The sequence below is a fragment of the Anser anser genome, assembly GCF_964211835.1.
Source record: "Anser anser genome assembly, chromosome: 1".
Taxonomy (NCBI): domain Eukaryota; kingdom Metazoa; phylum Chordata; class Aves; order Anseriformes; family Anatidae; genus Anser; species Anser anser.
In genome coordinates, this window is record NC_139720.1 from 184,590,503 (window position 1) to 184,612,057 (window position 21,555).

The 21,555-nt window shown below is 38.2% G+C and overlaps 1 protein-coding gene across 2 annotated transcripts; it reads left to right on the plus strand.

Moving 5' to 3' along the window:
- Positions 1-141: 141 nt before the first annotated feature.
- VPS36 (vacuolar protein sorting 36 homolog) lies at positions 142-19,742 on the plus strand. Of its 2 annotated transcripts, none has more exons than XR_014583447.1 (14): positions 142-271; positions 1,015-1,083; positions 4,665-4,735; positions 6,007-6,121; positions 7,552-7,641; positions 8,896-8,982; positions 12,140-12,172; positions 12,282-12,359; positions 12,771-12,905; positions 13,778-13,843; positions 14,363-14,427; positions 15,014-15,158; positions 17,405-17,481; positions 17,568-19,742. XR_014583447.1 is itself a non-coding variant. In XM_083833836.1 (14 exons), the coding sequence occupies exons 1-14, from the start codon at positions 176-178 to the stop codon at positions 17,659-17,661; spliced, it is 1,161 nt and encodes a 386-aa protein (XP_083689962.1). In that variant the 5' UTR covers positions 142-175; the 3' UTR covers positions 17,662-19,742. The 2 variants fall into 2 exon arrangements, 1 of the variants encoding a protein (XP_083689962.1); XM_083833836.1 differs by having other exon boundaries at positions 15,014-15,098.
- Positions 19,743-21,555: the final 1,813 nt, after the last annotated feature.

A 21,555-nucleotide genomic window follows, 5' to 3' on the forward strand; every position in this document is an offset into this window, starting at 1 on the left:
CAGGGGGCGCTGCGCCGCCGCCCTTCTAAAATGGCGGCCGCTCCTCAGGGCGCCGCTGGGGGGAGTTGTGTTAGAGCGGCTCTGCTTGCTCGCTTGTCGGCCGGAGGAGAGCTGAGCGGCCGCGGCCCGATTCTAAGTCGGCCCCTCGCGGGAGGGGAAGGGAGCTTTGGCCGCCATGGACCGCTTCGCCTGGACCAGCGGGCTGCTGGAGCTGGGGGAGACGCTGGTGGTGCAGCAGCGCGGCGTGCGCCTCTACGACGGGGAGGAGAAGGTGATGGAGGCGGCCCGGCGGCGGGCACCCGGCCCAGGTCCGGGAGGGGACGCGGCCGAGGGGAGGCCGAGCCCGGGGGCCTGCGGGGACCGGCGGGGCTCGGCCCCGTCAGGAGCTCCTCAGGGAGGGGATACGGAGCTGTGGGGCCACGGGCAGCTGCTGGTGCCGTGAGGAGCCGTGGTGTCCCCATGTTTTTCACAAATACTGATTGCTTACTGATAAATCCAGTCATTTCTCAACGATAAAACAGGGAGAAAAAACGCTCCTATATGATAAGCAAGAAGATTTCAGGCCAGCCCTAGCTTGTCCTTATTAGGTTGCTTTTGTTTTTGCGGAACTTCTGCTTTCTACTTCTGCTTTCTCTGTCAGCAAATAGTGTTCCAAAGCCAATAGCCCTTTTAAAAATATGATAATTAGGGATGTTTGCATATCTTGCACGGCATATGGAGGGAGGATCCTTCAGGATTTCCTGGGGGAAAGTTTATGCAGTTGAAAAAGGAAGCTTGTGTATATCCATATAATCCCTTTATACTATTTTTTTCTATTTTTTTTTCCATTAACATAATTTATTGTGTTTTCTGGGGAAAAAAAGTGTTCTCAAAATAATAGCTTTTTGTATCTGGTTCCAATGTCATCCTAATGTGTGGTTCAATGTTGTCCTAATGTGTAATGTTTCCAAGTTCAGTGTTTATGCAATGTAGTGGTTGAATCTGTTGTTGACCTGTTTTATTTTTCTTGTTTAGGTGAAATTTGATAGTGGAGTGTTACTACTTAGTACACACAGACTACTTTGGAGGGATCAGAAGAACCATGTAAGTCCCACTTTTGTCTCTTCCATGTCAATCAATTGTAAATTTCATAATAAGCAACTGGTAGCTTGCGATGAAAAAACACTGCACACAGATTTTTGTTCCTTCTGTGTATGTTTTGTCTTACACATATAGTCCATTTTTTGGTTTGCAGTGGAAAGACAATTTTGTACCAGGAATGTTCTTTCACCCAATGCTGCTTTAATTAAATTGCATGCAGAGATGAGGAGGGGTCGAAACAAGTCATGTAATTTTTTCTTCTTTAATGACACACATATAGAGAAGAAGAGTCTAGCGCTATGTACTAGAAACTGTTGGTTTTGATAATGAAGGTGAAAATGTCATGTAGGTTGTCATCTGAATGCTTCTCCCATGCTCCTGGTCTAGCAAGACTCTTTTTTCCTCACTGCATTTCCAAGTCCAAGGTTCCCTGTTTCTGGTCCCAGCAGATAGTCCTAGACCATGAATTGATGACAGGAGTTGTTTGGTGGCAGTATTATTTTGTACGGGTCTTATATTTCCAATTGCTTCTGGCTGTGCTGAACCATCCCTTCAGTAAGCCAGAACATCTGTCTGTGCTACTATGGAGAATCAATTTAGAGGTTAAGCGGCAGTGCTAGAACTGTCAGTGTTAGAACTGCAGCGTAATACCCCTGTTGGATGCTTTGTATCATCAAGCCACAGCCTGAGTGTCCAGGCTAGAAATGGGTGTGAAAAAACACAGACAAGTGAGAGGCTCTAAGCATAGGCTGAAACAATGTATACCACGTTACAGCTGCAATTGGAAAAGTCCTTCTGAGAACCAGCTTGAATTATGTTTGCTTTGGACACAGTCTTTTAGAAACTTCAGCCACGAAAGCCAAAATTTAGACAGAGCATGCACACGTGAGAACTTTTCAAATGTGTATTATACTCCAGTCAACTAGCTTTTAGCAAGAGTTGCTGCAGTGCCTCTGCACTCCAGGGTAGGGCTATTCCCTACCAATTATCACATCCTTGCTCCAGAGCAGGGAGCTACCAGAGCCTTCTACACATATGGTCACCAAAGATGTTCTGAATTTTGGCAAAGTAACACTTCTTATTTTCCTGTAGGGATTGTTTGCAGGAAAAGCAGACCTATTCATAGTTGAAATTTTTCAAAATGCTTTATTTTGAGACCTTGTCCCCAGGTTGGTATTACTGTTAAGTAAGTCAGAGGTTGATTGTCCAGGTCATGAGCTATTCTGTAAATAATAGCTAAATAAATGAATGTTTTTGGTTTTTTTGGGGGCAGTCAGTGTGAGTTAATTTACCTCTTTTAAGCTATCTATTCACCCCTTATTTCTTCATTAGCATCTTTTTGTGACAGGTGCATGTACTGCAATGTGCATTGCTTCTAATCTTCGCAGTCAGACTTTATACTTGCCTGGAGTAACGTTGCATGTTTTGGCTTCAGCAAGTCAACAACTTCAACAACTGTCCAGATCTTCATTTCTCTCCTTCTCAACAAAAATATGACATTTCTCTTATCTTGCTGCTACCTAGGCCACACAGCTCCTTGTACTCTTCAAAGATCATCAAATTTACTTAAGAAACTTGGAGAATAAGAAAATAGTTTTAAGGATTAAATTTAACTCAGCAAAGACTCAGACAAGCTCCAGGGCTGATTAAGAGAAGGGGCAGAAATACACAGATGGCAGAATGTTATAATATGGCAGAAGTTACCCAGTTCTGATCTAGTACAGGTTAATTCTTTGTCAGTAAAGGCATTTTTTTGTTTGTTTTTAACTTTAAATCCGTAGTACACAAATGACTTAGTGTGATAAATGAAGCTGATTCTTTCTCAAGCTTTTAGGAGTGAAATGTGTAGCACAATGCCCTTTTATTTTCATGGTGAATAGTTGGCTAAGCTCAGTTGTGATACATCAGCCTTAGAAACCTTAGCTAGCTTACTGAGAATAAATTTGTAGAGTCTCTTTTTACTGTATCAACAATCTTTACTAATAAGTGGGGCTGCTTCTTGTTAGGGTGACATTGCACAACTTGTCATAAAAACACCTGTGTTTTATAGCTGCTGTTACATACCATCTGCAGTTGAAAAGTATAGAAAATAAGCAATTTCCAAAGGAAAAATTAAGCAATTCTTTTAAGTTTGTTACATAGCCAGGTTTGCACAGCATTACAAATCATAAAATCATACATAATGTCAACACAGGATGTTAGAGAAATGTATCCAAATAAACTCTTTGATTTCATCTATCCACAGCATTTTTAACTCGCCTCTCATTTAGTATCACTTCTTGGGAAGAGGAACACTGGGAAGGAAGGGGTGATTCTAAGTCCTTGTACTTACAGTAAGCTTATAACATTTTGGCTGTGAACTAAATGAGTGAATCACTTTAAAAACGTAGGTATTGCATGTAATTGGACTCTTTTTCAGAAACTTATTTTGTTACAGAAGTGGTTTTTTGCCTATATTTAAAATGTCTGGAGTTCTGTGTTCATTTTACAAACTGCTATACTAGCAGCTAACTCTGGAGCCACAGAAGAATCTAAATATTATCTAATATCTAAATATTAAGATTTTCTAGAACAGGAAGTACAACCCTTGTTTTTTTTCCCCCAGTGAGAGTTTTACTCATTAGTAGGAGTTCCTGCATGTAGAATTTTCTAAGCTCTGATTTAATGTGCATTTAATTGTTCCATGCAAAGATCAATTTTGGTAGCAGGGATTGAGAGGACCCCATAACAATGTTCATTGTAACCTAGTGTTAGGGACAGTCGTGTGGTAGATGGAAGAGAGATTGAAAGAGGGAACGCAACCCATGTTTCTGGCATTCTGGGTGACTGTCAATCACCAAGCTGTCTTGTGAAAGAAGACATTCACCAAAACAGGACCAGGCACATAATTAGGCTTTGAATTGCTCCCTTGAGCAACTTCTGTCTCAAATATATGTAAGAAGAGTTTAGCCTGGGTAGGTTAGTCTCCCACAGATGCATACAGTCTTGTTTCTTGCTCTGCTTTGTGTCTAAAGCATAATCTCAACACAGAGTTATTGAACTAAGTCCATGAGGATGGGATAGATGGAGACATTCCTACTTGGTCTATCGCCACTCAAAGGGTAATCTAGCTTTTAGACATTCAGCACTGAGAAGACTGGTGCTTTTGGGTAGCCCTTTGGCTCCCAAAGTAACATCAATGCAAATGTTTTGAGATCCTTTGAGGACTGTGCACCAACAGGGATAAGCCACATTCATGTGGAAATTTCAGTGTTTAAAGTTTGAACTTAGATACTGAAGTTTTGCTGATTTCCTGAGGTTTTTATAAATTTAGCCCGAAGTGTCAAAAATCAACACATTTACGCTTAAGTTTATTTTGGTCATCTAGAACTCTCCTTTCAGCTTGTATTATTTTTTTTTCTATTTATATTTCTCTTTACTAGGTTGTTTTTATTCTTACCAACATATTTCATGTGGTGTGTCTCTGGAAGCACCTGCAGAAATCAGTACTGTTTGTGAAATGGGAAAAGAAAACACTTAGTTTAAGAGAATGAAAAGTCAGGATATGGCTTTGATTTCTCTTGTGTTTGCATTGATTATTCTAGGAATGCTGCATTGCTATACCTCTGTCTCAGGTCGTCTTTATTGAAGAGCAAGCAGCTGGGATAGGAAAAAGGTAAGGTGATAAACATTCTGTTTTTCCTCAGATGGACAATTAGTCACATATACGTTATGTAGTAATGCATGGTGGGTTCCATTTTTAACCCAAGTTTCCAGACTGACAGCCGCTCACTTAAGGTCAAATGCATAAGAGAGTGATGACAAAGTGGTATTTGATGCAAGTTATTAAATAACCATCTTGTAATCACTGAAGTATGTATTCCACCTTGCTGTTTTCTTTGAGTAGTCATCAACGTCACAGTGATGTTGCCGAATCTTAAATTTGAAAGCTAAGTTTAGTCATTTATACCACAGGACTGGCTGGGGATAGAAACCCTGCCAGATCCCGTATTATATAACTTTACGTGACCGTATGATTGGTTTTGAGCTTGGAACTGCTAGCGATGGTTAGAAGGAATTAGTGTTTCCCCTCAACTGGGTAACTAATTCAGTATGATGTGTGTGTGAAGAAGTTTTGCAAGAAAAAGATTAACAGGAGAAATTATGTAGTTGACATCTGCTTGCAGCCAGGTAGATAGATGCAGTCAGATAAATAGAATACTGTAATATCCAGGGGGTACCCAGAACAGATCAGGTAATTTACCTATGCCAGAGAAGTCAGATAAATAAAGACCTGCAAAAAAAACTGTCTGTAAAATGAAATGGGAATGGCAGATTTGCAGCCATGCTGTGACAGTGGCCTAGTATATTCCTAAAATAATGCTATCTCAAGGTTTGTTTTGGTGATGGATGTCATTTTAGACTGTTATTCCCATGCACATTAGCTTTGAATGTTGGTTTTGGACAAATTCACATACGGTGTTTGCAAGTGGCATATACAAGCTAGGCAGATTAAACATAATATTGAGACCTTCCATTTTCCTGTGACAAAGATAGTTTATTTTGGCAGTAATTACTGCAAGTCAAAAGCCAAATCAAATGCACTGCTTGACAATTAGCTTTTACCTTAAATAACATCGTCAGAATGCCTTGCTTGAAATCTGAAGATCTGTTGCATTTAATTCTTGAGAATTGATGGTGTCTACATTTAAAACTTGTGAAATGTTGTTTTAGAGGGTATAGAAGTTTTTATGAAAGGTATTTAAATAAGTCAAAATACTTAAATGTTAATGCACAAATGTAAAGCAGAATTTGACATGCATCAGTTCGTACATGAGATAAAGCTGGTACATTTTTTGATTAAATGGTTAACTTAGACTGTAGAAAAAGGTTTTTTAGATAATAGAAAAAATCTGCTTCTTCCCTTTTGTTTTACTTATTTTTTAGTGCCAAAATAGTAGTTCATCTTCATCCTGCTTCCTCAAACAAAGAGCCTGGTCCGTTCCAAAGCAGCAAATATTCCTACATCAAACTTTCTTTCAAAGAACATGGGCAGATTGAGGTAAGTTTTGTACCATGCAAGCCCAGTACATCAGATCTTTGGACATGCCTTTCTCCTCTTGCTGTGTTAGTGATAATTTTCCGTGATCTTTCCATGTTGACTTTTGAGGTGGAGCTTTTTCAATACATCCTTTTTGAAGACAAACACTATGAGCCTTCAGGGTTCTATGCTTTGGTTAAATAACATAAATATAATTCCAAAAATGTCAGGAGGTACTGTTAGGCTTCATCCTAATTTTAATAGTTTTGATAAAGTCTTATACTTCCTATATTGTTTTTTAATTGAACACAATATTTTCCAAAATGATGACTCTGCAATCATTAGATGTTTAACAGAATCAAAGATGTTTCTCTGTACCTAACCCTCTACTGAATAGGAATCAAACAACTTAATCATCTCTCTTATTTTATTGCTGCATGATTTTGGGTGCCTCATAGCTTTGTGTTCTTTTGTTTTGCTTTTTACCTACTGCTAATCTCAAACACTTTTAGCATTCTAAAAATAATGTAATAGACATTAAAAAGTGTTTTCCTTTTTTTTATAAAAAAAAAAAGGAGTTGTCCTCTAAAAAAAATTTCACAGTACAAAATCCTCTCTGGAAGAGACTGAGAATTTTGACTTGGAAAGGTGAAAAAAAACATACAGTTTCACTGCAGAAAATGAGTTTTTAAGTTGAATTAGTTATAAAGGTCTTATAAATGCATTTGCTTCATCAGACTTGCTTTTATTTCTTTGTGATCAGACTCCAATTTAGGACAAGTGTGGATTTATGCCTAATTATAATTGCATAGGTGTTTTGCCTGATCATAACTTTATTTTAATGTGAATGTTCTTATTTGAAAATCAAACATACTCTGCTTACTGGTGACCTAGCATACCAGTTACACGCCAGATCATTTTTTTTATGACTTCAGAATACCTCAATGCGAACTTTGAACAACTGTAAGATTAGATTTTTCTCTAGATTTTGCTCAGTGGTCAGCGCTGACAGTTACCTAATCAACTTATGCCTCCTTGTAGTATGAACATTAAACAAATAACTTGGTATGTCAGTTACACCTGACTTTATGCTATTCTGTTAACAGATCAATAGAAATTGGATTGATCAACTTTCCTTCCTTTTCAAAGCAGGCCTTTGAGCAAATGCTGACATTTTTAGCTTTAGCATGTTTTGGAACTCTTTGAATATCTGAAAAAGTATTTTACAAGAGAAGTACTCATGGAAGTTTCTAACTGCAATAGTAACCACACCTTTCCTTTCCAATTGTCAAAAATTCACTGTAATGTTGTAGTGTGGATGTGTAGGTGTTACTATGCTTCGTCTTACAGTGAAATCTGATTCATCTGGGAGATGAATCAAGATGCTAAAATACCCAGACATACTCCGCATAGTTTGTGAAACATCTGTTGTCATCCTTCAATGTTTGCAGTTCTATAGACGATTCTCAGAAGAAATCACACAAAGGAGATGGGAGAACATGCCTACCGGTCAGACCTTTCAGGTTACCAAAGATCCACAGGTATGTGCAGAGCTTCTGACATCCTTCTGTATGTTACATGTCACTTTGTTTAGTTTGAAATCATTATCTGCATGTAATCTTGTTTCCAGTTAATGCCACCCCCATATAGTGCATCTGTCAAATACAGAACATTAAAAAAATAATTATATAATTGTTTGGAACCTGTATGTATGTAATTTAAATTTATATTCTAATTGGACAGTTGTTATTATGGAGAATCTTTGTCATATGTTAGATTGCCTTTTTTTGTTTGTCTGCATACTTCTAGGTTTAAAAACTGATAAACACGTGGGTGTTTTTTCTATATATGAGTGTGTTGTATATATGAATACATGGCATATGTAGTAGCATGGATGAAATAGGATGATTTAATGATTGCTCAATGTCAAATCATGTATGTCCTCCTCTGTAAATATAGTACCTATCGACACAGTTTCTCCATCCCTGGAGGTGTTCAAGGCCAGGCTGGATGGGGCTTTGGGCAACCTGGTCTGGTGGGAGGTGTCCCTGCCCATGGCAGGGGGTTGGGACTGGGTGGTCTTTAAGGTCCTTTCCAACACAAACAGTTCTGTGATTCTGTGATAGTCACATTTCATAGACTGATGGGGAAGCCTGTACCCCGTGCCACAAATCACGTAATGAAAATGCCTTGCTTCCTGTTCTTACTGGGTAACAGCAAATCATTAACACCCATGCTAAGCTTTGCAGTCAGATTTGAGGGCTGACACTAGTGCCGCTTAAGTGCCATGCTTTCTAAAACATTTAGCATCAAATAAAAAGTTCACCATCACCTCCATGCTGATGTATCTCAGCAAGGAAAATTAGACTGCATTTAGCATTGTGTTTCTGTGGCTACATTTCTTTAGATTCAATTTCATGTGGTACTCATGTTTAGATGTGTTCATGCATTTCCATGGTCTGTAGTATAGATGTTCACATGGACTTGGGAGGCTTTAATTGGGATGAACTGAAATGCTCAGTCAAGATCAGGCTATTAAGCGTATTGAAATTAATAGCTTTAATATAATAACCATTGTCTATACTACAGCAAGTTCATAGTTGCTTTATGCATATTGTTTAATTTTTGACTCTGATTTAAAAATGTACTCTCAAGAAATACATGAATTATTGTATGTATGGTATCAGCTCCTTGGAGGAATATTTCTGTCTTCTAATACAAGCTTTTACACACTGAGGCGGATGAGAAAACTTAGCGTTTCCTATGTTGATTCTTTACATTATTTTCTTTTGCAGGCAGGAAGAACAAGAGCTATAGGAATTGTAGGGATTGAAAGGAAATTAGAAGAAAAAAGAAAAGAGACTGACAAAAACATTTCCGAGGTAAATACTGCTGTAGTTTCAAGGTCAGCCACCTGTCTGAGCTATTTACATTTATTCACATTATTCACACTTTCTTTTAGGGGCAGCTGAGACTATTGTTTTTGTTGAGAAATCTGAATTGACTAAGAGTATATATTTTAACATCATTTTTAATGGGTTTTTCAAAATATATAAGGGGTATTTCTTCATGTACACAGTCCTTTCCAGAAGACTGTTGTTTGGAAACACTGCTGTGTGTTTATGAAATTAGTTTCGATAGAATTAGAAATCTGAGTTCAGTGAGTTTTTCATCAGGAGAAGCAGAACACAGAGGCAGCTACAGAAAGAGACCATTACAAGTGTCTTTTTGCGTTTGTACGGCTAAGGTTGGTTTCAGTTGAAAACTTAATACATATTAAGAAGAATATGCTGAACTAAGGGCACGTAAGTGTGGTGCAGTTATGTTTTCATCATATAAATATTCATTTTTTTTAAATGTTAGACTTAGGTTTATAATTATAGCAGTGTTCAGTAGTCGAGGCGCCAGCGAGATGTTACAAGTATCTATGCAAAGTACGTGGGCTGGATGGAGACTGTCCTTTTTCCCAGAAACAGGACAGTAGTTGAACTTCAGATGCCAATACCGATGGACAACAGAATCCATTAATTTCGTCACTGAAGATCTCTCAAACTTATCTGGGAGCAATATCCTCAGAAATAGTCTGATTCTGTCTTGTTAACAGAGATTGGTACGTAGATTGATGCAGAAGTGCTCATAAACTGTTGACAACTGATGATGGATTCTTACGGTAAAGCTTTATGGGATTCAGCATGCCGTGATAAAAAAAGGCATTTGCTATTCTGATGTATAAGAAAAAAAAATATATAGCAGTTTTGTAGGCAGAATGTTGTTTCAGATACTGCTAGAATGTTTTTTTCTGTTTATGAAGAACAACATAGTGAATGAAGTTCTGTGTGTGGTTCAAAAGGCATTGTGGTTGTATGCGAGTCCGTATAGTTCAAACGGTATTGTCTGGTTATTTTTTCCGTTTGTAGCTTTTTCAGAGAGTAAAAGAACTCCATTTGTAAGCGTTGTATGAACGGAGGAAAGTCATGACTTGTAAAATCCTGCCTTCCTCCAGCTTTAAATGTTATAGATGACTTAATTTTAAAAAATGGTGCCCTGGCTTCCAGGAAAAGGCTTCCTGCATCTGCTGTTCGCTGCTGATAAGAATCCGGTTCTTTAGCCTTTTGTTTATCTGAGGAAGTTCCTGTTAGGTGTGTGCACATTCCCCTTTGTTTCCAGGCCTGCCCTCATGAGTCAGCCGGGGGAGGAGTTAGACACAGCATGCTGTTTATTTAGCTAAATCAAGGGTTCTTTTGATTAACAGTGTTTTCATGCACGTTGTAGAGATTAGAAATAAGCTGGGAAAAGCCTTTTTAGAAAACTTTGATATCACTTACAAGTACAGTAGAAGGATCTAAATTACACTAAGGATTGGGAAATTTATTGTAAGTTACTGTATTTGGCAGATTGGGATGCAAGAAGAAATATTCCACTTAATTTTGGATATGTAACTGAGGTACCAAGCATTAAGAGGCTAGACTTCTGCAATCAGTCACTTGCACCATTAGGAGGAATTTGGATGAAATCCAAATCTCTGTCCCTTCCCAGAGACATCTTTCTTCTCTTCTGTGGAGTCTCAAACCAACAAGCTTCTGACTCAGGTGCCTAAATGTGAATGGGAACAATACAGCGTTACTGCATAAGTTCTGCTAAAACTTGTCTCTCTAGTGGGGGGATTAGTCAGAATGAGTTAGGAAGATACTAAATTGCACAGAAGCACTGGCTAGAAATTGTTGGCAAGATGCATCTATTCTCATTTGATGTACTGTAACTGAACTACCTTCTTTATTTGCGGCTGGAGAGATGGGGTGCCGCTGTCAGGCAAGCTTTACTTGAAAGGGCTCTAGAGCTTTTCCCACACCAGTTGTTCAAAAAAGGTGGTTTGGAAAGGTTCACCACCCAGGCAGGTTGTCATGTGCTTGAGAGAGCTGAGCTGAAGGCTCAGTGTTGCTGAGGCTGGCAGAAATGAGAGTTGCTCTTAAATAGCTTAAACCTATTTGTTAACTTTTTTTGGTTGAAATGCACCATATTTTTTTTTTAATGCCAGTTGGTTATCATTACTGAAGTTTTTACCTTTTACTATACTTTCAGCTTGCTTTTATATGTTTTATTTCATCCTGAAAATGCCCTTTGCGGATAGTTGTAGATCTGTTGCATTTGAGACCATCACAGTTTGCTAAGATTAACAGACTTGAAGCCATCATGGTCTTATGATGAGTGTCCAGTTTGTTACATAGCTTTGTGGAAACGATAAAATTTCTCAGACTACAAAAAAAATGTACAGATCTGTTTTTACTTAGGCATGTGTTTTGCTTTCTAGGTCCAACAACTAGAGTTTTCAGAAGATGTTTTTTGATTTTTTTTTTTAATCTTAATTTATATAACTCTGGTTGTCTCATGGGCATTATTTCATTCATTTTAACTGTTTTTGTTTATTATGGGAGCATCACTACTCCTTCGGGTACATAAGTGAAAAGATGTTGACATGTTTTCAGAGATTTTGTCTCTGGTGTACATGTGTCTCTACTGTATACATGTGAAAGAATGTATCCTCTTCCTTGGTTATTTTAAAGGAACTACGGACTTTCTTACTGACTTGATAACATCTACTCAATAAAGTAAAATTGTTTTATCAGGAGGGTTTTTTTTTCTGTAGCTTTAGATCTGGCTAGCTGTTGTCCAGAAACAATAGATCTCTTTGAGGATTAACTGGTTGAAGAAAACCAACCTCAATATCTCACTGGTCCTTCCTATTGTATGGGCTTTATAAACCATAGTGAACTAATGTTCACACTAGAAAAGTGTACGATTGTTTGATTTTTGTTTTCCTTCATTCCTTGTTGTTTATGGATTGTATCACTTTGATTTGTAGACCTGTATGAAACAAACTTTTCATACATCAAGGAACTATATATAACATATAACATACTAATCTATAGTGGCAGCAGCTCTTACAATTAGCTCAAATAGGTGTACAAAGGCAGCTCACTGTATCCATGAAGCTGAATGCTGTAATGATACTGATTGGGAATGTTTTGCTTTTCATTTCAGGCTTTTGAGGACCTTAGTAAACTAATGGAGAAGGTATGGCATGTGTGACTCATCGCAGTAGACTTATGCTTGTTTTCTCAGTTTTAAACATGTTTTCTCTGTTGAGCTGAAAGTTGATTTATCTATGTGTCTTCCTTGATAGGCTAAGGAAATGGTGGAGTTATCCAAGTCAATAGCTAATAAGATTAAAGAAAAGCAAGGTGACATCACCGAGGATGAGGTAAATGAATCTTGTTTCTAGAATCAACAGAAATGTTCCTATGCAAAGCAAAAGCTATCCTTCTAATAAATTGTATGTTAATAAAGAATAATTGAATACTTTTTCTTTTAAATTCTAGTTAAAGAGACTTCACTGTTTGATGTTAGTATTTATTTTGACCCTCTTTTGTTAAACAAAGATTTTGCTGCCTTTGCATAGAGAATGATGACAGTTTTCTGCTTTTCATTGGTGGTTTGCTGCTGAAAAATAAATTGTATTAGTGTTGCCTTCACTTTGCTAGTAATTGACTTTATCGGCAGTAAACCAATTGGATTTACTCACTGAAACTGTCTTGTAATAATAAAATCAAAGTGTTTTAAAAATGAGAATCATGCACAGGCTGATGTACTTCTAATTTATTTATTTGTTTAGACCATTAGGTTCAAATCATACCTGCTGAGTATGGGTATAGCTAATCCAGTCACTAGGGAAACGCATGGATCTGGTACGCATTACCACATGCAACTGGCGAAACAACTAGCTGGAATGCTGCAGACACCATTAGAGGTAAAGAACCTAATTTTGCACCAGTGTTTTCTGTGTGTTGCTGAATTTGGATGTAAATGTGTTTGGGGTGTATTACAGTGCCTATTTTTAAAGGTTCAGAGTTAGCAGCACAGTTTCGTATTCAGCGTTTATGGAAGGAATCTATATCCTCTTTCCAACTGAGAAAATTTAAGTGTATGAATTTTTGTTTGGAGTAATGGCATCTTGGTTTCTAATTCATGAAATGGTGGTGGTATCTAGTAAATCACATTAGCAGCCTTTCTGTTTGAACCACCTTTATTTCTTCCCACAGAGTATTTTTTTTTTTTAGAAAGAAACAACAGTAACTTTGAAAAGATAAGCAGTCATTCTTCAAACTGTTTAAAAATTCTATACTTATTCTCTCTTAGTAATGCATCATATTTTAATTTATCGGAAGCTCTCAGAGTTCAAGATTATTGCCAAAAAGCTTGATTTCCTTTTGAAACTTCAAAGTCTATATGTCTTCTAAGAAACATATAGTATGTTTTGTGAAATAAATGTGCTACCTGCTATGATCAGAAGGACAAACTATCTGAAAAGTAAGAGCTGTAAGTTGATCGATAGATTTAATATATTGAAATTCTTTGTTCCCGTGACTTATTCTTTGTGGTAACTCAAAGTAACTCTCAGTTTTTGGATATAGTATCATTTTTTTTACATTTTAAAATGATTAGATAAAGATATCATCTAACAAATTAATGCTAGAAATACTTGGTATTGTCCTGGGTAGCTTTTTTATTAAAGGCCATCGTTTAGCTCCTCGGTTTTCTGTTTAATCAGTCAAATGCAAGTTAAGATACTGCGTTTACTAGATTAATACTATTTCTCTTACCAGTCTTGTACTTACACAGGAGAGAGGAGGAATCATGTCTCTCACAGAAGTGTACTGTCTGGTAAATCGTGCACGAGGACTAGAGGTGAGAAGTTGATTTGTCTTAAATATTTTGTAAAATGTACTTCCTTTATAAGGTAATTGAAGAAAAAGTGCAAAAGTATTCCCTACCAATTGCTCACTAACAACAGGAAGTGATAAGCCCTTCATTAAAATGAGGAATGTTCACCATTTTCCTTTCTCCTCCTTCCACGTAATGGTTGTGTTCTCTGTAGTTTGTCATAATGTATGCTGCCTTTTACAATACTGTATAAAAGAAATAATCCGTCCTTATCTAGAAAGAAAACTGTAAGGACAGAATACTAAAGAATATGGATTGTTTTTCCAAAGTACATCAATTTTCTCTGCACACAGGGCAAGAAGGAGCATTACAGAAAACATAGCAAGGGATCAGGAAGGAGTGTAGAAGCCAAGAGAGTAGACAACAGTATAAAAGAAAAAAAGAACAAAATTATGTAATCTGGTGTATATTATAGCTGTAGTTGTTGTAACTTTTACTGATACTGGAATTGCAAACTCTGAATAAACGTTTTACTATTTTTAGTTGCTCTCACCTGAAGATTTAGTAAATGCTTGTAAGATGCTGGAGTCACTGAAATTACCACTAAGGTAAGAGATTTACAGATGTACTTATAAAACATGGTACTCGCAAGTCAGGCTCAATACTTTACCTGCCTACAGCAGCTATTTTTTTTAAACAAAGTCATCCAGGAGCTGCTTAATGCACCAACATCCGCTCTATATTAAAATATTAATTTTTAACCGTCTTTCACTTTGTCTGCTATGGATATGTAGAATATGTAGCAGTAGGAATGAAATAGGATGATTGAATGATTGCTCCGTGTCAAACCATTTATGTCCTCCTTTGTTGATATTGCCTATCAACATAGTTCCCCATCCCTGGAAGTGTTCAAGGCCAGGTTGGATGAAGCCTGGTGTAGTGGAAGGTGTCCCTGCCCATGGCAGCGGGGTAGGAATTAGATTGTGCCTTCTGGCACAAGCCATTCTGTAACTTTTTTGAGACTGAGAAAAGTGTTTGACTAATGCTAGGCGTGTGCCTAGCTCTTGCCTGTCTCTTCAGGCTTTGAAGATGCTTTTAATTTTAAGTTCATTTTACACGGCTTTTTTTTCTTTTTGAATGTGGTTATAACCGTGTGAGCGGATTTTTTAGTAACTTTGACTCTCCTGATTTTAGGCTTCGGATATTTGACAGTGGTGTGATGGTGCTTGAGCTCCAGTCTCACAACGAAGAGGAAATGGTAGCTTCTGCTTTAGAGACAGTATGTGAACTTCACTTCCTTCAGTGTTCAGACTGTGCTGGGGATACTTAAATACATTAGGTATAAAAATGTAAAATACAGGACCTCCTTTTGAGGTTTTAAAATACAAAATATTGCACTTCCAAAATCTTCTAACAGTAATACTTAAACAGCACTTCTCATCTTCAAAATGCTGTGCAGGCAATAGTCTTAGTCATTGCTTTTTCCTTAAGGAATAAAACACTTTTCCATCTCTTTTCGAACTTCATTAACCTTTAACCTTCCTCCAGATCTTTCACGCTGTAGGATAAAATTCATGGTGTATATTAAGCATGTAACTTAAAAGTGGACTTCAGTCTCTGTACACAATGTGCTTAAAGGTAGTGAAAGTAGCTCTTAAATGTTGATATGGCTAGTTGTTTGGTTTGGGTTTATTTTGTAAAATAGCTCATTGTGTGTGTAACACTTTATACTGAGTTTGCTGTAAAGAGCACTCAGTTGCAGAGTAATTGATGGAGAATTAAGCTGGCTTCATCAGGAGAAAAAAAAGTAGCATAGATTGCTCAGGGTGGTAAACATTCATGGTCTTGCTATGTCTTGACTCTTTAAAGTGCTGCTGTCCCATTAATGTGGTGTGTTTTCCTATATGTTTTCCAGTGGGATGTGAATTTGTTTTTCACAAAGCTGAATGAGAGATGGTTAGGTGTATTTAAAGTTAGGCATAAGTCAAAAAGGACTTTGACTTGGGCAGTCAAAGAAGAAAAAGTAGAGCTATCACAGGCATCTTCTCACTTGATAAATCAAGTGGACTCTTCAGCGTGGCTTTCTGTGATTGGTACTGTTAGAGCACTCTCTCACCAAAAAGATCTTTTAGATAAGAGGAATGTGTATAGCTGTCTAAAAAATACCTTCTTCAATTATCAAAATTAAGACACTTAAATATTTCAGTATATGTTAATCCTTTCAATTTATTTTGTTACATTTACAGAAAAATACCTAGTCCATTTCAGTCTTTTAATATATATATATATATATATATATTTCAAATTAATTTGTTGCCTTCAGTAAGAGGGCTTATCACGGAAAGGAAAGGAAAGGCCTTTTCTTAACAAATGAGGTCAACCACAGAAAGCAACAGATGGTGGATTTGTTAACGAGGTGCCTTTTTTCTTTTATTTTCGTAACATGGGGCTTTGACTTCATAGAAAAATGGAAGGGAGAGGCTTTGAGTGAGGAAGGCTAGCCCATAAGGGAAAGGGAAGATGTGATCAGAATAGTGGCCAAAAGCTCCCTGTGCTTAAATTATAATGTGCAGTAACTTGAAACTTCTGAGAAAAAAAAAGAAAGGAAATCGCAGGATTTCAGAGAGGAGAGTGATGTGGTTTAGAATGGCTGGCGAAGACAAGAGATGATGTGGAAGTCAATGGGAGCCGAAGTCACTCTTGATGAGAGTGGTGGTTTGGGAAGGAAAAATAGTTAATGACCCATATGCCATATGAGATTGTATAGCTGGCTTCCAGTACTCAGATGCAATCATTTATGGTCATGAAATCCGAAGTTAGGACTAATTCAATCTGAGTTTCTGCAAAAGGAATACTGCTGCTCAGGGAGTGCTCGGAATGACGCAGAGTAAATCCCTCCCCACCTGGTTATGTGGGAAGCAGGAAATGGCAACTACATGTGGATGTGAAAGTCTGCTTTAATCAGTGGAGAAATGGAAGAAATAATTTGTAGCTAATAAATCAAATGTCTATATAGGAAATTCAATGCTGTAATAATCCTGGACTTAACATTTTGTATTTTAAGTGTCCGCATGCCAACCTGTGTGAGAAGGTTTCATTTTCACATGTATCAACCAGCGTGATTGAGACAATGGGACCAAAGTTTTGAGTCCCAAGACTGAATCTGTCTTTTCTGTTATCTGAATGTGATGGTGGCTTTTACTGATCCCACTAGTAGGCCATAACGTAGGGTGGAGTAAGGAGGTTTTGGGATTTAATACAGCCAGTAGAGATACCTTAATTCAACTCAAATTCCCCACCTCCCTTTAAGATGATGTGGATTTCTAAATGGATGACCTGTCCTGCCCTGCTGGTTTTTATTTCCTCACTTGAGCTTCACAGTCTGCAGAATCACTTAGTACACTTGAGCTGTGTAAATACTAATTGTTACAGAATACTGCTGTCTGTGAGCTATTTTTTAAAAGCAAACACACTAGTTGTCTTCACAAGAGTTTTGCTACCAATTTATCACTTTACAAGGCTAGACCTGACTGAGTTGCTATTTTAATGCCCTCGTTTGTTTATCTGTGTGTTTGTTTTTGATAGGTATCTGAAAAAGGTTCTCTCACAGCTGATGAGTTTGCAAAGCTGGTGGGGATGTCTGTTCTCTTAGCCAAAGAAAGGTAAGTAATAATTGTTGTGTTTAATAATGCCTTCATTATCAAGTTGTCCTCAACTAATGCAACAAATCTTCTTTTGCTTTCTTTAGGCTGCTTCTCGCTGAGAAGATGGGCCATCTTTGCAGAGATGATTCGGTGGAAGGCTTGAGGTTCTACCCAAATTTATTTCTAACGCAAAGCTAATGTAGTTTGTGTACATCTGCTATGTAACAGTTGAACGTGAGAGCAGAGGGCAAAACCCTTGCCACAACTGACTTCAAAAATTTTTTACTTTTTGTCAACTGCAACAGTGGTGAACATTGCAATGCTTTACAGTTCTCAGGTATTTCAAGTGCTGAATGAATCTTCTTATGCAGAACCAAAAGAAAATAGGAATCACTAGGTCAGAAACATAGTAATTGTCTCAAGCTGGCTAGCTCATGTTTCAGGTCTTATTTGATGTGCTCTGTAACTTCTCATTTCAAGAAAAATGTGATGAAGATTCAACACAAGTGAAAGTGGAGAGAATACCCCCGTAGCCTGCCATGAGCGTCGGCACCCAGAACATAGGTTATTGCATACTCCAATTTCAGTTTATTTATGTCTAGAGCAACAAAGCAGACAGATGCATCCGTAGCGATAAGAACAGTAACTTTAGTGTGTACCGAGGTATAAGGAGCAAAACGGTGTAGCGTAACCCCTTCTCCCTGAAGTGATGAAGTATTCTGAGAGGATCTTGGGATTCTTTACGCTCTGAGACAGAAAGAACCTGCTGCAGGAGAGATTAACAGATGTTATGTGAATCTAGAAAGCATTGTTCATTTTGTCATGTCTTATGCTAATATCTCAGACAGAAGCATTGTTAGTACAGACTTCCTCCCTTCTCTTTCTTTGCCATCTCCCTTCCTGTCTCATTGTGTTGCACTTTGGGTGCACTTTCTCTGTCCTCTCTTTACATCGTGCGGTGTAGTAGCCTTCTGTCACTTTACCAGACTCAGTGCTCTAATGTGCTTGGTTTTTGTCCTGTACTTCAATGAAAGGTCAGGCTTCATCAGCCTGTTACTGTTTTGGAGAGACGGTTCATTTTGCTTGTGCCTCGTATGCCAAAATTAATGTACTTTCAATACTGAAGGGAGGAGGAAGACTATCGCCCTATGTTTAGTAGTCACGAGTTAACATTTTGTGTGGTATTCCTCACCCTGTGTTCAGACTGAATGCAATTTGCCCTCAGCTTTCATAACTCCAGTGGAGTTGTTCTATTACTTGAAAATCTGTCATGGTAATAATGGTCAGTGGATGTTTATGATCCACGTCAGTTAAATTTTCAGCTTTTTGAAATGACCAGTTTTAGTAAATAAAAAAATTAATTCAAGTTATGGGCAAGGACAACATACATGCAACTGCTTTATGGCTGTAAAGCCAAATCAGCATCACAGAAAAGGTGAGAAAGGTGCGTGTGTGTGTTTTGCAGCCTGAAAATGTTGTCAGAGCTATTTGTTACCATAGCTCAAACAGGGTTAAGAACCTGGGAATAATGAGTTCAGTGTGGAGATCCCTACAGTGCTGATGCTTTTGATTTGTCAGATGTTCATTTAAATCTAGAGAACTGTATCCTCTTATCCTTGTCACTAGCAGACTTTTATGGAGTGCTTTCTTTAGGGCAGTTTTCCTCTGTGTTTCACGAAAGTGGCTAGAACTAATGGATTTGGCGCAGCTGAAAGAACTGTTCCGCACCTTTCTTACTGTGTTAACCATCCAGTACCGTCTGTCCAGGAGCCGTATGGCCTGCTGCTTTCCTTCGTCCTCCCCACAACCCACGGAAGAGATCTATGCGAGGTACTTCGGGCAACATCTGTCTAAGAAAGGACTGGAAGTTAAGAAATGCCGAAGCAAAAAGCTGGTTCATGAAGGCTGTTTCTCGTGCGTGATACCCAAACCTGCCAAGGGGAGACCGGTGGTTTGTGGGCCTGAACCTCTCCCCACAAGGGGGCATGTCTTCTGCCAGAAAGCACAAAGACAGAAAGGAAATGCAAAGTGTAAACTTCCAGCCTCTGTTGCTCCAACCCAGAGCGTTTCGGTATCTTAATTAAGCAATAACAAGATGATGTATTTAGAATGATGGTACCTTCTTGAGCGTTTTGTTCCCAAGATTTTCCTCAATTTTTTTTTTTCTTCCTGTAGGGAAGAAATCTAGTGGCCAGATCATATAGCTGGTTTAAAATTTAAACATAAACAAGAGAAAATGACTGCCAGAAAGTAATAAAAATTAAAAGATTTTTCTTAAATAGACTGTTCTGTGAGTTTTTTCTTCCTAAATGTTTTGGGGCAGCTTTAAAGTTTTTACACATCAAAATCTTGTGGTTCTGTGTTTTTGTTTTTTTTTTTTTTTTTTTCCCTCCAACCTTGATGTTTCTATGAGATATTTTTGCTGTCTGATTTCTACCCAGAAGGGTAGAGGTCAGGTTCAATTTAAAATTAAAAGGTAGAACTAAATGCAGCTAAAATGCCCTGGTTCTGTTGCTTAGTAGCCTGTGACGTATCAGAGGCTAAAATCACAAAACCGTAGATGCCCATGGAAGCACAGACTGGCTCCCTCATGAAGTCAGAGTCAGACCCACACATACACCCTGTGCTGGCATTGGAAAGGCCTTGGACACATTTAAATTTCTTTTCCGAGCTGAAAGACCACAGAAATCATGTATCTGATATCCACAGTGAGCCAGCTGCTAGTAGAACAAGTATAGTGGCGTTATTTATGGGTGTGTGATACCGTGGTAGCACATCAGGTTGTCCGAAGTTGTCAGCGCCTAGTCCTGTTTCCATTGGTACTACTAGCAAAAAAAGACAACAAAAGCGAAACAAACTATTGACTGTATTGATGCAGGATTATAGAAGAGAGGAGAATACAGCAGCTGTCACTTCCACAGATCACTGCAGCTTAATCTGTAAGGTGCTTATATGAACCTCGTTTTCTTACATGTTTTGATCGTTCCTAGGACACTTGTATCATACCACGATACACGAACGCTATCTCGCTTTGCCAGGATGTCCAATTATGCAGTCCTTTGAACAGAGGCTGGTAACAGAGCTCCATTCAAAAAGCCCTTGTTCCTTTATGGAGCAGTCTTAAATGATGATTATGCTTTTCATTTGAAAACACAGGCTTTTTTATGCCTCTGACAGGAAGAGGAGGCTGCTCAGGAATCTGTACATCTCTTCCGTTTCTCCTTTGCCTTTGTTTTCAGGAACAATTACTTTATATTCAGCCTATGGAAGCGTGGATCAGATCTGAGCTGTATTTCTGAAGTGTTACATACATGTGTATGTATGCATATTTGGAAGTCCTTAGGAGTGTATCTTCAATAATTGCTACTGGTCATAGAGTGATTAGCTAAACTCATCAGTGCTCAGTTTTTCTAAGCTTTTGCAGTTTGCCCAAAGGACCTGATTCTGTGTGTGTTGTAAAATTAGTGGAAGTATTGTCACCGAATTCATAAAGACTGTAGCGGGAGCCAGCAGGAGCGTGTTGCCACCAGGAGAAATTTCCTGCTTCCTAAAAGCTGGGGTGCTTTCATTTGGAACCGGACAGTTCTTTCAGCATCCATGAACAGGCAGGAATGACGGATGCAAAATTATTTGTGGACTTGATATGAAATCGCTTTCTTTGGTATGAAGCCCTCCCCAACTTCTGAGCTATGTTCACAAATCAGACTATTATGTTGTTTCTCCTATTTTAGCCGTTCTCATTTCATCCTAATTCTCAGTGCTTCAGTGATTCAAGTGTCAGGTCTTCCTCTGCTCTCTTCTAGAGAACAAGTCTTAAGAGGAGCCTGTAGCTGTAGAACTTAGGAGCATGGTTTAGTGGTGGACTTCTCAGTGCTGGGTTAACGGTTGGACTAGCTGATCTTAGAGGTCTCTTCCAACCTGAATGATTCTCTGATGCTAAGATTTAAGCTCTCATTTTGTTGTCCCAATAAAGCTGCAAATAGCCTGTTGGCGATATTTGTCTTTACTTTAAGGAGATACTTTTCAGTACATTTTTTTTTTTAAAGTATTTTAAGGAAAGACTTTTTGGAGCTGAGCCCAAGTGGCATACCT

Excerpts from the sequence above, each read along its gene's own strand:
- VPS36 (XM_083833836.1), top strand. The coding sequence starts at position 176 with ATGGACCGCTTCGCCTGGACCAGCGGGCTGCTGGAGCTGGGGGAGACG. Across the intron at positions 6,122-7,551 it reads AAGAACATGGGCAGATTGAG|TTCTATAGACGATTCTCAGA; the intron begins GTAAGTTTTGTA and ends CAATGTTTGCAG. Across the intron at positions 7,642-8,895 it reads AGGTTACCAAAGATCCACAG|GCAGGAAGAACAAGAGCTAT; the intron begins GTATGTGCAGAG and ends TTTCTTTTGCAG.